At 31.3% G+C, this 17,258-nt stretch overlaps 1 protein-coding gene across 3 annotated transcripts; it reads right to left on the minus strand.

The window, feature by feature from the left end:
- Positions 1-7,415: 7,415 nt before the first annotated feature.
- Positions 7,416-11,423, minus strand: EMB3129 (GTP-binding family protein). Of its 3 annotated transcripts, none has more exons than XM_078971328.1 (10): positions 11,127-11,423; positions 10,489-10,632; positions 10,272-10,388; positions 10,037-10,180; positions 9,851-9,937; positions 9,532-9,647; positions 8,945-9,126; positions 8,090-8,147; positions 7,940-8,003; positions 7,416-7,743 (listed from the first exon to the last, which is right to left on the minus strand). In XM_078971328.1, exons 1-10 carry the CDS (start codon positions 11,265-11,267, stop codon positions 7,702-7,704), a joined length of 1,095 nt encoding a protein of 364 aa, XP_078827454.1. In that variant the 5' UTR covers positions 11,268-11,423; the 3' UTR covers positions 7,416-7,701. The 3 variants fall into 3 exon arrangements, with proteins under 3 accessions (XP_078827454.1, XP_078827452.1, XP_078827453.1); XM_078971326.1 differs by having other exon boundaries at positions 7,933-8,003; XM_078971327.1 differs by lacking the exon at positions 7,940-8,003 and having other exon boundaries at positions 11,127-11,421.
- Positions 11,424-17,258: the final 5,835 nt, after the last annotated feature.

Consider the following 17,258-nt stretch of genomic DNA (forward strand, 5'->3'; position numbering starts at 1 on the left):
TGTGAATTTGTTAAAACCAAAGTTTAAGACAAATTCAAACTCATATGGACCGAACTTTCTTAATCTTGATTTCTTGCCTTATGGTAGTACAGCTGCCCACCACGTCTTCCTAGTAGTTAAGCAGCTCACATTTTCCTATCAATGTACCTGTCATTGATTAAGGTACCTTGCCTTTTATGCGTTCAAAATGAGAACTCATAGGACTCACATGCATAATTAACTTAATTGGAACAACACAGAATCAAAATATTGTCAACACGATAGGTTGTAAACCTCAACTCGTGTGCTAGTGATGATCGATAAGGTTTATTTTATTTGTTCTTGAAACCTTTCCAGACCATTAAGACTCCCACTGACTCATTGACATATAAGATTCTCTTGTCAATAAACATTTCTTGACAACCAAATTTTCAAGAGTTAGTGTAGCTTGTATCAAAACACTTCATAAATTGGTCCTAGTTGGTCTTTGTCTTATCCAAGACATCACAACTTTCCACATTTGATGAATGTTATAAACCTTTAATACTTTTCACTCATTGTCACAATCTTAACTTTAAGACTTGTTATTGGAACGAAGTATGATTGACTTCTTGATTTAACCATTTCTTCAATTCTTGATTCCTCTACTTAGACATGCAATTGTACTAAGACTCACTTAGAGGATCAATTAAGATATGGTTCTTAATCATAAATACCTATCATAAAGCATAAAAGGTACTCTCCCTTCTTCTTAGAATGGAGAAACTTTTATCTTTCTGCCTACTTGACTCTTCTTATTCGTTTTGCTATTGATTTAAACATTTTCAATCAATTCAGAATTACACTTAATCATATCTACTAAACCTTTAGTAAATCATGACGAATGTCTTTGTTACTCTTATGGTGGACTTTGATCAACACGCAACTTTGTGTACTTGATCTCCTAGTCCTTCACTTGACACTTTGTCAATGAATTAGTCTAATTTCCAAAATATGAAATTTCTCATTCATCGTGCAACCAAGTTGCATGATTCCAAGTTTCTGTCCAATTGAAACTTGGGCGATGAGAAACTCTCCTTATTTGGTAAATTCTTGACTTTCCATAACACAATAAGATACAAATCCATTATTGCTAATAATTTTAACATCAATTTTTCATACACGCCATTGTAAGGATAAATAAATAAAATTTAAAATCAAAATTTATTTTATTGCGGAAAAATTTGTCCTTCACAATGCAACTCATTGAAAAACTTATGCTAATACATCTTTCTTAGCATTCTAATTCTAACTCTAAGTAGTAGCTCAAGAATCTAATCTTCGAGAAACGTGATCGAAATCCATTCCTTCACGGTTAGATTCTGCTCACTTCTTCCCTTAAGCTTCCTTTCTTTTCTTCGATCTTACAAGACATCAATTGTAATCTTATCACATTATGTATTAAGAATCTAGAATAGAAGCTTAAAAGAGTTAGTTAATGGATTTTTACCTATATTAGAGCCATACGTTTCGACTCTCCCATCTCTTATATCTCTTAGGTAAATAGGGCAGCTTCGTCTCCAATGCCCCTTCTCTTGGCAATAAAAGCAAATTGATTCTTTTTGGAACAGGACATGGAACTACTTCAGACATCGCCTTTCTCTTATGATCAATCTTTTCAATCATAGCATGTCTTTCGTTGCCATTGTCTATATCCATAGAGGTCTCGAAGGCAGATTCACCAATCAACTTTGCTTTTCTATTGCGCCAAACCATTGCTGATTCAGCAGCAATAAGCATAAGGGTCACGTCGCGGTTCATCAGATAGTACTCTCTTACGAACTCACTATATGATTTAGAAAGTGACTGAAGAACCCAATCAACAGCCATTTCCTCACAGACAACGGATCCCAACATTCTTAACCTATCAATGTGTGACTTCATCCCTAGGACGTGTGCACACACCAACTTTCCTTCTTTATGTTCACTTGCCAAAAGGGCTTGAGTGATCTTGAACTTTTCAAGCCTTTGAACTTGTGGGTTAGGGAGAATAATTGGAGGAGGAGGAGGAAGTGAAGCATGATCTCTTGTTCCTCGATCGAATCGTGGAATATCATTTTCATGTGGAATGCTTGTTCCACGGGATTTGGGAAGACCATAGTTGTCGAACTTTGACATCCACAAAACGGGAGAAAAACGAATTCAAGTTAGTTGATAGATTGAGTCCTTAGTAAATCACCCAAATGAAATACTAAGGCTAGGACCCAACACAATATTCTACAACTCGGGAGAGGGATGCCGTAACCCTAATTGCAGAATATTTGAAGGTAAGTGAATGACGATTCACTAATTTCCACCACGAAAAACGAAAAAGAAATTTAAGTTTTAAATCTACGAAAACTCCTAGATCCTTTGAGATTCATTGAACTTTCAATGGCATGTTTAAATCTCGATATGCCCCTCTTGTTTGTGACTGGGATGCCGAGGATCACAAAGCGGGTGTGAATAACCATGCAAACTTACATGGTTCCCTCACATGTTACAGTCACCTATTCGATGTGCCGGTAAACCACACACGGTCCACCGAACTATGACAAACATTAGGTCACCCTTTGCTACCTTTGCTTAGAACCATTTAGTGTGTCGGTTAACCACACACGCTCCACTAACGTCTTCGCAAGGGCACAAAGTGTAATTTCATGGAATTACATCAATTCACTTTTCCTAAGTAACTAAGATTGGGAATTTTGAAAAACATTTAGTTACTTTAGTAATTCATTATACTTATAATGGAAGGTTTCGTCCTATCCTACCCGTTCGGCTAACGACCCTCCACTAGTCAAGAGTGCGGTGGGTAAGAGTGGATACCCATTCAATCGCCATTTTATAGGCAATTTCCTTAAACACCCCTTATAGACCAGCTTCGTGAATGAGGCCTACTAACGGTAAGACTGACTTTTACTCATACATATATATAATGTTAGACTTTTAATGTTATATATATAGTATAGGGTGCATTTTATACTTTTAAAATATTATGTGGTTAACTTTAACAATTACACTTTTAATTCAATTAAATGGTTAACCTAAACTTTTATGGATTTATTAAATCTCTTTTAATTATACTCCTTAATTAATTAATAGAACCATAAGGGTGTATTTGAACTTTTCAAAACATTTCTAGGGTTTTAGAATTTAACATTCCTAATTAACTTTTAATCAACTTTTAAATTCCAAAACTTGAGGGCAAGTTTTGAAACATTTCAAGACATCAGGGTTAGAATTTAAATATACATCAAAATTAAACTTTTTAATCAAATTTAAATTCCAAAACTTGAGGGCAAGTTTTGAAACCTTTTTCAAAACATTAGGGTTTTAACTATTTAAATTTCAAAACAACAAAACTTTTGTGTTCAAATTTAAACTATAAAACCTAAATGGTAAAATATGAAACTTTTCATAACAACAATGATCAAATAACAAATAATCTAAATTAACATTTAATCACATAATTATCTATATTTGATTTATTTAATGATTTCTTGCAAAACAATTTATCAATTTAATCAAAATAATCAATCAATTATCATATAAGGAAACAAATATTTTATTAATTGATAATTATCTTTAATTAGATCAAGGATATAGTCATATATATCATAAAATCGGATTTATATTGATCTAACATGATAAGGTAACTATCCTAATGCAAAAACAGCAAGAAATCCCGAGATAAGAACTATCTGACGAGTTGACTCGTCGAGTCAAGCCCGGACTCGGCGAGTTCAGCTATGGACTCGGCGAGTTCAGCTATGGACTCGGCGAGTCCAGCCTCTAGAACACCAAAAAACGAATTTTTCAGATATATAATGCATCAATACAATTGAAACCAATCTAGGCTCTGATACCACTGATGGGTTTTGGTCATAAGACATCCTATGTGCTCATACAAACCCTAATGCTTGGATCTAGGTTTCTCTATCGTACATGCTTTGAATCCAAAACTATAAACCCTAATTCTAGTATATGAAATTGATATTAACATATGAATGAGTTTATAATGTTACCTTGATTGTTATGTAGCAATAACAATCCCAAATCTCCTTGAATTGACTTTGGAATGCTTAGAGTTACAAGTGTCACTCCTCTAATGGCTTACAAACACCAAGAGCAAATGGAGAAGGTATAAAGAGAGAGGAGAGAGGTTAGAATTCGTCCTTAGGACTCCTTGGGAAAGGATACACGAATTCATGAGCCAAGGGGTGTTTATATAGGTGTAGAGATAGGGTTTCAGTCATTATCCTCATCTAGTTGCTTATCCACAAAGCAACCCATAAGATAATCCTTGAATCCTTATCATAGTCGAATTCTAAGGCCTTATCACCTTAAATTCGTTCACCCTAATAATAAGATAATCCTTACCTTATTTTGTAACTATCACATAATTACAAATCAGCCCCTCTAGTTTAATTAATTACACTTGATCACAAAATTAATTCCTAATTAATTATTGACCAATATTAATTAAACAAATATGATTTCGCCTTTAATATATTATTCTTATAACATATTAATAAATCATAATAACACATCTCTCTTTATTTATTTCTCCAATCAAGTTGCTTTGGTGAAGGCAACCCAAAAGAACCATGCACCATCGGGTCAAGTACATACCAAAATAGTTATGGACTTAAACACTAATCCAACAATATATATATTAAATCTCTATAAAAATATTAATTAAACATCTGTTAATCTTATAAATTTATATATTTGTTTTTATATTTATCCCAAACATGAAATCAATTTTTTCATCCAATAGCTTGTGTGTCTATATATATATATATATATATATATATATATATATATATATATATATATATATATATATATATATATATATATATATATATATATATAATCGTTTTGGCCGCTAAATATATTTAATCCTAGACGATATGATCACTACAATCTTAAAAAATGATGAGTATCTTTTTTCCGTTAAATATTTGCTTTTGTTTTACTCATTCGTGAAAAGAGACGCTAATGCAAATGAAAAGATATTAGACCATTTATAATAGGAAAATATTATAATGTTAATTCAAAAGATGGTTGGAACAAGTTATCCGTTATACATACGACTACAACAAATATGATGGAAAAGTTATATGTTGTACATACCATTACAACAAATATGTTTGGAGCAAGTTATCCTTTTATTTCAGTATCATCTCAATAACTCGTCATCACACAAACACCAAATGAACTTGTTATACCACAACTACACATCATTTTTTTTAATTAAAAATAAATAAAAATGTTTCAAAGATCAAACTACCTTGGCTACATGACTCAAGGTTGCTCATCTCTTATTAATCGTCATCTTTTGTGGTCATGACCACAATCAACCACGCCACAACCACCACGATGCATAGGGGTGGTGTGAACGATCATGGTTTGCAATGAACCACGATCATGATGTGTATACAAGAAAGTCTTATAGTTTATTATAGTTCACTATAAAAATAATAATAATAATTTGTTATGATTTTAGAGTCCAATAATAATAAAATTTTGCTATGATTTTAGAGTCCATATGGGTTTTGTACATTGGGTAAATACCTAACCGCTAATACTTTTATCTCTATCTTATATTAAAATTCTATCAAACAAATTTTGAACCAAATGACTAAATAATCTCACCGCATAAAATATAAATTGCATGTGAACAATACTTAAAACTAGGGATGAGATTTAGAACCGGAAAATCGGATCGGAACCGGAACCGTTAGAACCGGAATATTTAGAACCGGTTCTGGTTCCGGGTTTAAATTGGTTTTATCCGGGTTCCGGGTAATCCGGGTTTGGGTCCATCGGGTCCGGGTAAATCGGTGTTAGGAACCGGAACCACTTTTAGGGTCGAAATCAGTTTTTGTGAAACGTTTAAAAGATGTATATCTTATTCGTTTTAATATCTCGACTTTGGGGGGCTGTAAGTCAATGAATATAGAACTAAAAATGTCAATTTTATAGTTTAAAATAATGTACAAACTCTAAACTACATGTTGGAAAAAACGGCATGTCAATCGGATTGACATGTGGATTTTTTTTAACTTGTGGTTTACAGTTTGTAAATGAGTTTAGACTATAATTTTGTCATTTTTGGTTTAATATTCAATGATTTACAGTCCTCCGAAGTCGGGATATCAAAACTGAAAATTTTCAACTTTTTAGCTATTTATTTTTGTGCTTTGTATTCTGTGAAAATATTAATGCATGCATATCTTATTTGTTTAAAATCGATTAACATGCGGTTTTTTCCAGAGTGTATTTTAGAGTTTGTACATGATTTAAGACTATAATTTTGTTAATTTTGGTTTTATATTCAATGAGTTACAGTCCCTCAAAGTCACGATATCAATATGAAAATTTTCAAAGTTCAACCCACTAAGTAGTAAGTAATTACCAAAAAATTCCGGTTTTTCAGGGTTTTCTGGTTCTAAACCCATTTTATCCGGTTCCAACCTACCCATTTTGATGTTTCCGGGTTTTCCGGTTCTAGACTCACTTTACCTGGAACCGAACCGGAATCGATTCCTATATACCGGTCCGGTTTCCGGTTCTAAAAAATCCCGTTAGCCGGTTCCGGGTTTTCTGGGTCCGGATCCATCCGATCCGAATTTAGACCCACTTTCATCTCTACTCAAAAATATCGATTACAAAGCAAACTCTTGGAACAAACATTGTGGGTATGTTTGGGTTAACTTTTTTATGTCAAAAGTGATTTTTAAGAAAAATGCTTATTAGCTTATGACTTTTAGGAAAAGCTGGTTTTAAAAAGTGTTTGGATGCGAAAAACTGTTTTTTCAGGAATAAAATAGTTAAAAAGCTAAAAAATTAGGATTTTCCTGCTTTTTGAAAGCTTTATTTTTTTCCTATCCAAAAAGTTATTTTAAAAAACGCTTTTTAAATAGACAAATACTTTTTTAGCTTATTAACTTTTTAAACAGCTAATAAACTTTTTTTTAAAAGTTATCCCAAACACCTGTATATCTGAAAAATGGATAGATTTTAGAAAATAATAATAATAATAATAATAATAATAATAATAATAAAAACAAAAAGCGTACTGGTAATCATCCATTAAATTGACATCAAACCAATAATTAGAGTTGAGTATTTAAATGCTTGACGAGTTAGCAATTTGCCAAAAATTACCACACCAAAATGAAATAATAGCAAATCGTAAACATGGACGAAATAGACGAGTTGAAAGAGTCACAAGGGGTTCCAGTTGAGTTGACCAACAATTATTATTATTTTGTGTGGTTTTTGTGAATTTTTTAGATAGTTAATATATTGAATGGAATCCCTGTGACACCCGAAAAAATAAATAAAAGACATTTGGTAATTTCTAATATTGTGAGCTTGAATTGAAACAAGGAAGAAAGTAAAGATAGTGAAAATGAAAATTTACATTTCATAAGTAAACTACAAGTTGCTACACTTCTGATAAACTAAGCAAATAAATTTCCTCATAATTTCTTAGGGATTCACTTTTTCAGTATTTTATACAAACAGCTAAATCCTAATATCTTTTGTTTTTGCAACTATAGTCTCCAGCTTGAAGTATTTTTTTCACCAGGTTATATAACACGGGATTGAACAGGAGGTCTCTCGAGTGCAATTTTACCTAATCGCCCTTTTCTAAAGTCTGACAAGATCCGAAAGGCCGCTTGATGTTCATCTCCATTGAACAACTCGATTGCAAGCTTGTGGACAAATCTATGAATATACAAAGAGAACACATATTAAGTCGTAGACTATACAAGCTTTGTGGGGCTATTTTCGATGATGAGGATAAGGAGGACATTCATGTCTTTTGCACAGACGAGATATTGAGGGCATTTATGTCTTTTTCGTAGGATTATTTTTGATGACGAAGATAAGGACAAAAAGTAGCAACTTTTGTACCACTGACATTAATCTCAATTCCGGTCCTAGTCCGGTCAAACACAGTACAGTCTGTTTTGTCATGTCCTGTCCTGAAAAACAAACAAACGCGCCCTAAAAGCCATATGGTGGATAGATTTGGGTTAAAAAAAAAAAAAAAAAGACATTTGTAACGTACGTTCTACCACATCGACCATCAGTGTCAATCTTGTAACGCTCCCAAAGAACATTGTTATCTACCACAAACAAGAATGGAAGTTGATTGTTAGATACTAAGTAAAAAAAGTGGTCAAGATAAAATTTTAGTCAATCAATGTCTTATGAATATTGCAAAGGTTTAATTTTTGGAAACGATTCCAAATGTAAATCAACAATTGTCCTTGGTCAATATTACAAAGTACAAACAACTCGATGGTTTTGATTTGGGGAAGAAACATTTGTTTATTTGTATTTAATGAGGGTATTTTGGACAGGGCAATTTGACCTTTTAGATACCCGGAAATTTTTCTACACTTCACTTCACTTAAACTATAGGGTTAAATACTTAAATGTGTGCATCTATACAACAATGTTTCACATGTTCCCGATTTATTCAACTACTTTGTTTTCTAGACACTTTAAGGCCCATATATATGCAACATTTGTAACATAACGACTTAAGCCAAAAATCTTGGCTTAATGTATTAAGACGCTAACCTTTTACCTATTTGCCCTTCTTTTTTCCTCCCAACAACTCATCTCACGTTAAAATCGATGAATATTTTGAAATTTGTTTAATGGAATGTAAGGATAAAATGGTCCGATGGTTATTAAGTCTAAATAAGAAACAAACTATATGAATAAAAGACATCATTACCCATTCAGCCTCCTTACACATAAAGAACTTGATAGGGATAAGAAGAAATAGCCCTAAAAGACCAATTAAATGCTTGTTCATGCAAAAAAAAATTCACTCCTTTTTACCAATTTATGCAACAATGTTTCCATTTTTTTTAACAAAACATATAAGTAAACAAAGAAAAAAAGATCATACTTGCTTCCGGAAGCTTCGAGAGCATTTGTACAAAAACACCCGCAACATCTGTAAAATCATACGATTTTTCCCCAATGTCATCACAAATAGCAAGCTTTATAGCTGCTGATTGATCACTCATCCTCATTGGGATTATTCCAGGAGAATCCAACAACTCTAGATCACTTCCAAAACGAACCCATCTTTTACCAAAATCAATAAAATATTAAAATAAGATGACCATGATTTTATAAAAACAAAAAGAGTAAATTACTGAAATCGTCCATGTGGTTTGGTTAAAATTGCATATTTGGTCCCTAACTTTTCTTTTGCACTCGGATCATCCCTGTGGTTTGATTTTGTTGCATTTTTCGTCCCTGTGGTTTGGTCAAAATTGCATGTTTGGTCCCTAACTTTATATATGTAAGGGACGAAAAACGCAACAAAATCAAACCATAGGGACGAAAAATGCAACAAAATCAAACCACAGGGACGATCCGAGTGCAAAAGAAAAGTTAGGGACCAAAACGTGCAATTTTAACCAAACCATAGGGACGATTTCAGTAATTTACTCAAACAAAAATAATAAATTTAAATAAGCAACATACTTTAATGATCGTGTTACACCTGGTCTTGGAGCAGCTGGGCACATACGACGCTTCAGTAGACGATTGATCAAAGAAGACTTTCCAACATTTGGGTAACCAACTATTCCAGCTCGAACCTAAAATTTGCAGGAAATAGCAATCTACTTTACTCTTTTTACCAATATAAGCTATGTACTTATATGTCTTTACAAAAATAGCAATATGGAAACATGAAATTTGTAACCATTTTATGGGTAAAAATGTAAATACGCTTAAAAACAAAGTACATCGCTGATATTGGTAGAAAAAAGTAAGACATTTGAGGTTAAGTAAAACTCACTGCACGAGGAAGCAGTCCTCTTGCTCTACGCTTCATATTCACCTCTGCAGCTACTGATTTTGCTAATCTTCCTAACTTCATGCTTCCCTGTACTTTCCATAAAAAACAGCCATTAATTCTTGTTTTCTTGTTTTTTTTAAACAAATAAGATGAAGTGAATATGAATATATGATAGTAATAGTATACCATCCCAAGCTGTCCATTGGAGAAGACAACCTTTATTCCTTGTCTGCCATAATAATCTGCCCAAGCATTCCGGTCAGCAGTTGATATCATGTCTTCTCTGTTCAATACCAAGATTCTTTTTCTATTACCGAGCCATGAATCCATCTGATTGTTCATGTAAGCTTAAGAGTATAAGGACTTAAATTGACATAAATGAAAGTATAAGGATATGAATTAACATAAAAAAGAAGATTACCAGAGGGTGGCTTGTGGACATTGGGATCCTACCATCTCTTACTTCTATGACAACATCCATCAACTTGAGCTGTTCTTTGAGTTCTCTTTCTGTTTTTCCAATATGGCCTGGGTACCACTGAGGAATATTATAGATACTAATATGTCAATTTTAAAATTATGATAGTTTTCAATCAATGTAAAATCAATTGTAAGGGAAGCCCAGACCTTAAGAGTACCTGAACAGGACGCAATGATTTTGTCCAGTGGTAAAGATCGGTCTCAAGATCAGCCCAATCATACTCCTCTTCAAAAGAGACCATTGAATTACTAGAATTCATGTCACTGTTTCCATACCAACTTGCACTTTTCCCACCAACAGTCTGCATTAATTTTGGTTTTGTAACTTGTAAGAATAGACCATAAAGAGGGGTAGTTTTCAGAGTTTCTCCATTCCGAACAAAAGAGAATTTGGTTTTAGATGTGTTAAAAAACGGATTATTTTTTCAACTACAAACTTGACTTGGATTCTTCTTTGACTGAACTATGTCTTTGATGTCCAATTGCTTAAATTTCCATTTGTGATAACAAATATAAACTATGACTTCGAGGAAACAAAGCAAAATTAAGCTCTATGTATCTCAATTGACCTGTTTGCTAACCCTTTCTATGGCAGGTTGGCAACATGTACTCGTATTTAGATAACGTCTAATTCATTTTCATTTTCCGTCACAAAACCCTTAAATTGCAAAATCCCTCAAATGGCCGACATTTTCACAACTGAATTTCTTCAAAATCGCGTGAAGGAGATTTAGTCTAGTCAGTAAGAACAAAGTTCAGCGATTAAGAACTGCCTAGAAGCAAATAGATAACTTGCCTGAATAGTGGGTGGGAGTGAAGGAGGAGGCGCGGCGGAGGCGGCTGCAACCACCGTTAATGGCGGTCTCCTTCGATGTTGAATAATAGGTGGTGAAATTGAGGCTTTACTGAAAAATACACCTGATAGGTGAACAGCCATTGCTGCCGAGTGGCTCAATTACAACCACTTTGTCTGGTGCGACAGGGAGGAGAACAGTTGATTCAACCACCGATGCTTTTTCGTTTTCGAGAGAGTAATATTGTTTCCTATCCGTTCTAAAAAGCTAACAATTTTCTGGTAGATTCTAAAAGGGATATTTACAAAATACAGAAAAATGTATTTAATCTAAGACCACTATTGGTGTGTGGGATTTATTTCGAAACTTTTTTATTGATTTATTAGATTTTTAAAAAGTTTAAAAGATTAAAATATATATATAGAAAGCTAATAATTATTTTTATCTTTAAAAGTCATTTTTTTTAATTCAAGTTTTTATATCTTCTTAAAATAACCTAAAATGGATTAAAAAGACAATAATATATATAGGGGATATGGAATATACATTACAGTCTCACCTAAGCTTAGGTACTAAACCTTTAAAATATGTCGTTTTAACATGCTAAATATACCCGATTTGGTTTCACTTGGTAAATATATCATTCTCCATAACATTTATTTCTTTTATTATTGTTTTATCATCTACGTTTTCTTTCCTCAATTATCATTTATTACTTCATCCAAATGAACATTACTAAATCCTAAACCCTAAATTTAAACCCTAAACATTAAAGCTAAACACTAAACCCTAAATCTAAACCCTAGACCCTAAACCCTAAACCCTATTGTATCGATCTTGAATTTACATCTTGAAGTATTAATCGTGAATCCATTAACCGTAATCTTTATATAGTAAAACAATGTATTTTCAAGAGGTTTAGTACCTAAACTTAGGTGGGGTTGTAATGTATATTCCCTTTTCCCATATATATATATATATATATATATATATATATATATATATATATATATATATATATATATATATATATATATATATATATATTGAAAAATAGTGTATCAACTTATAAACTTTTAACATCACAAACTAATCCAAATATTTTTTCAAAAAAAAACTTTTATCATTGTATAAGCTAAGAAACACTTGTATCGGAAAAAATATTTGTCGAGTTAAATGAGCAATTCCAAACACCATCTAGGTTTGAATGAATTTGAATGAATAAGGGGTTTGTTTATATATATATATATATATATATATATATATATATATATATATATATATATATATATATATATATATATATATATATGATGTATTTTCTTCTTATTTGCTACAAAAAAAATTCAAAAAATCTCTTTATCATTTTCAAAATGATAATTTTGAAATGTCTATATTACAGATTTTTCAAATCAAATGTCATATTTTAATCCCTTTGTATCATTTTTTTTTTTTGGAGAATTTCATATATGCCCCTCTTAAACCTCAAAATATCATATTTACCCAGCTTAATTTTTTAATATCATATTTACTCTTTATAAACATTCAAAATATCATATTTGCCCAAATCCTTTTTTATAATGTTTTTAATATTTTATAATCATTTTTTATAACTTAAAATTACTATAATAATTAAAAAATTTAACGATATTATCCTTACGTTTATGATAAACTTCTAAATTGTTGGAATGTCATCCTCTTGACAAACAAAAATGTTCATCTTCAATATTCTCTATGGAATGTATATTTTGATTGTGTAGATTTTTTTTTGTTGATTATATTGTAGATGAAGGATATTTTAGATATTATCATTGATATTTTGATGTTTAAAAAGTGCATATACGATATTTTGATACTTAAGAAGGGCATATATGATATTATGATGTTTAAAAAGGACATATATGATATTTTGAAATTTTATGAAGGGTAAATATGATATTTAGAAATTAAGTTGGATAAATATGATATTTTGATGTTTAAGAAGGGCATATATGAAATTCTCCCCTTTTTTTTTTTTTGTTAGAATTCAACAATAAAAAACAAGTATCTTTTGAAATTTCAGATTTTCTAACGAACTTTGGATTTATTCTTAAAATTCAGAAATAGTTTTTTTTATATATAATCCAAAATTTGTGTCTAGTATGTACTTTTTGGCAAAATAATAATAATAATAATATAAAACAACTTATGGATGACCTATAGTTAGTTTGAAATGCTTTATTTTGGCAATTTTTTTTACACATCAATATATACTATCTTACTCCACACATCAACGTAATCTTTGTTGACCTTATAAACCTTAAGGGGTAGAGAATTGTAACGCCTGTGTTTATGAGATAAAAGTAGTAATAATGTTGTAATAGTCTATGTCAACTTTTGTAACTCATTTTGAAGTAATAAAAAGGAATCATGTGAATATCATGTGAATTATATGCTTATTTGCTTAATTATTATGATTTAATTAATTAATAATGAAAATAAGCATTGAAAATAAATATTGGAAAAAGCCGATATCTTTTAAGAAAGTTGTAGTGGCCGAAACAAGGATTCCGGAGATATAAAGAACGCCGAAATCCGAGTTATAACGAAGAAGTTATGAATTGTCAAAGTTTCGCGACGGAACCGGCACGGCACCGGGAAGCGTAAAAAGTGAATTTACGACAAAGTGCTTTTTAGCCGACACAACCTAAACGAGAATCGAAGGTCTCGTTAATAGCAGTACAACGATAAAAAGACTAACGAAAACGGACGTCGGATGAAGAAGTTATGAATTTTTAACGGATTTTCCTATCCCGGTCTGTTAAAAATAATAATATTAAAATTAAAGTCAAAATTAGCCGACGAAGTCTAAACGAAAGTTGTAGAACATATTCCCGCCTATGCGTGCATATAAAGAACATCAAAAACGGAGCTCGTATGCGAAAGTTATGAAATTTAGAAGTTTTTGGTGCAATTTTCGAAAAAATCGCATGAAGAGGAGTCGGCCAAGTCACCCTCGCCTTGTGTCCGAAGCTGCTGCGTCACCGAGTTGTGGCCAAGTCCGGATCTGATGCGTGTCACATTCTCCTCGGACCGAAGCCTCGGCCAATCAGAGGCTGCCTCGTGGCCTTCGCATTTTCTGACGCGCCTCGCCTCCATATCTCGCCTCACACCAACAACCTGTCCCTCTCGCATCCGAGCCACGTCTCCCCTCCGTGTCCGAGCCTCGCAACCGCTACGTGGAGTCTTCTCAGCCAATCAGTCCTCGGTCTCGCACCCTATAAATAGGGGGTTGCGAGATTTGCCGACTAGAATTAGAAAATTGCCATTTTTTGCCCCTCTCTCCATATTTTGACTATTTTGACTTTTCTCGAAGTCCCGATATCATTTTTAAAACCCGGAATACGTCCCGAAGTGCCCAATGACCCGGAAAATTTTATCTTTTCTGGTTTGAAGCTCCAACCCTCGCAGAGCCCGGTTTCTCAATAAAACTCCCGGTTTTATCATAAACGATTATTTTAGAGAACGAATTGCTGCCCGATTATCATCAAATCAAATGAGTGTATAGTCACTTTCATCTTACACATAGATATGAAGTATTTTTTTATAAAATACGTGCTACGTGTAATTATATTGATTGCTTATTTGAGATGACTGTTGAATAAATGTTTTATACAAGTTATAAACTGTATATGTATTTTATCTACAAATATGTTGGGTAAACATGGGTAGACGAAATAGTTGATGTGTGTTAAAATGATGAGAGGCCTCGATGTTGTTGTTGTTCCATTCATCTAGCGGAGTATAGATGACGACCACGAACTCTTCTAGACAGTCTAGTGGAACGCTAGCAGGCTTGCAACCTGTAGGTGTTTGTGGGCTTGATGTTCACCGGTGTACTCCATCCCCCCCCCCCCCCCAATGGTTGCCTTACGGATATATTTGGCTAAGGAATCCCCTTAGCAGTAAAGTCCATCCCGATGATAAAATCCTTAGACTAGGTCCCTTGTATAGGTGTTTAGGGACGTAACGTGAGGATAACGGGAATAGGTAATCAGGGTTATTGTTGGTTTGATAAAATTAATAAATTTATTTTTGATCGATGAAATTAATCGATTTATTATTATTTGTGGGTTGAAAACTGTATATGCTCACCAGATTCCAAAGCCTGACCCACTCAGCTTTCTGTTTTACAAGTACTGGACCCAGAGCATAATTTGGATGATGATGAGGGCTTTTTGGATTATAGGCCACTAGTTGTAAATAACTGTTGTAAGGCTTATAATGTACTGTTTATGCTTTTGATCTGTATCAAACATGACATCCCGAGGCTTTTTAATAAAATACATTTCTACGGAAATGCTTTGATAAATCTTTTTTTTTTTGAACAAATTCCGCTACACTTTTATGTAAAATATTACTCTGATTTTCAAATAAGCATAAACAAAATCGGTCTTTTGACCGTGAAATTGGGAATGTCACGATATATATATATATATATATATATATATATATATATATATATATATATGTATATATATATATATAGGAGGGTTCATGCGAAAATGCAAATAATTTGCGAAAACGTGAAAACAAGAAAAACCTATGAGATTGTGTCACCTCAACATTATCTTTTTTGACAATAATTCATCCAAATGTTGAAATACATGATGATAATCGATAATAGATGAGAAATTGTAACATATTAGCAAAGTATGATTTTTGACATTTTTATTATGAAAACATGAATTTAAAAATGGACTTTATAGCAGAGGAGGGAACAAAAAGGTATATACGATTGGAGGGATATTTGAATAATGATTGATTTGTATGGAATACTATGTTTAGATTTTTGTTATCTAACTAAAAAGTAATAATTGCAGGGGTAGGATTATAAAATATGGGGTAGGTATAACAATACCTTTTTATTTATGCACTTTATTCTATCACACTCCATTCTATTTTGACCTAGACTAATCATCTTTTGATTGAATTTTATTAGTTACCTTCTATTACATTAAAGACTTCAACTCATCTTTTTGTTTTTAATATTGCACATCTTTTTTTATTTTTTTTTATTTTGCTATTTATTACAATAAGATAGTCATATTTTACTATTTTATTTTGTTTCCATATATATAACTTTTTACTGAGTTTTCAAACAATTTTATTACTGCACGTTTTTTTGACAAAATTTCGAAAACTTAACTTTCTTTTATTAATAATAAAACGCATACATTAGAAAAAAAAAATAGACTTAAGTTATATAATAGAAATGTATTTATTATTAGGTTATATACTATGTAAATGAATAGAAAATGTTTATATGATTTTTAATAATAGTTTTAATACTTTCTTTTTGAAATGATATATTCAGATTTTTTTATTTAGTAGTTATTATTATTTTATTTTGCAAATATGTCTTAAATTTATTTTTATAATAATTTTATTAATATACGTGTTTATTAACATTATAATTATGGGCTTCTAAAAATACAACCAAATTTTCTTAAAACACATTAAATGACAAACACGTTTTAATATGTTTTTTTTTTATTTTATGTTATGCTTTTTTAATGTTATGATGAAGTTTTCTACTGTGTTGTTTGCTGTAACAAAAAAAAAATAGTTTTTTTTTTTTTTTTTTAGTTTTACTTTTTAATGTTTTTTTTTTTAATTTTGGTAATTATAATCTATGATATGTAAGAAGCTTTAAAAGAAAATTTAGAAAATAATAAAGTTAGTAAAATTTAATTGAATATAACAAAACAATAATAAAGTTTTTAAAAAAATTAATGATTTGAACAAAAAAAAATTCAAAAACTTATTATCTGTATAACTTTTTTTTTCCGGTTTTAGATATGTCAACTTGTTTATACTTTTTTTTTAGTTTTTGAATATATATATATATATATATATATATATATATATATATATATATATATATATATATATATATATATATATATATATATATAAAAAGAGAGAGAAGACAGAAAAGTAAGAGAGAGAAAATTATTTTTTTCAAAACACAATATAACTAAAAGCTTTTATTAATATCAATGATGAGTTAATTATAACTTTAAATAGACATAATAATAAATTTTTAATTGAGTGAAGTGTCTACAACATCATCTATTAATTACGTGATACAT

This window comes from Lactuca saligna, chromosome 8 (genome assembly GCF_052625555.1).
Source record: "Lactuca saligna cultivar CGN05327 chromosome 8, ASM5262555v1, whole genome shotgun sequence".
Lineage (NCBI taxonomy): Eukaryota > Viridiplantae > Streptophyta > Magnoliopsida > Asterales > Asteraceae > Lactuca > Lactuca saligna.

Coding starts and splice junctions, on each gene's coding strand:
- EMB3129 (XM_078971326.1), bottom strand. CDS start 11,267: ATGGCTGTTCACCTATCAGGTGTATTTTTCAGTAAAGCCTCAATTTCA. Junction 9,648..9,850: donor GAGGACTGCTTCCTCGTGCA/GTGAGTTTTACT, acceptor TGCAAATTTTAG/GTTCGAGCTGGAATAGTTGG. Junction 9,127..9,531: donor GGTGTAACACGATCATTAAA/GTATGTTGCTTA, acceptor TTTTGGTAAAAG/ATGGGTTCGTTTTGGAAGTG.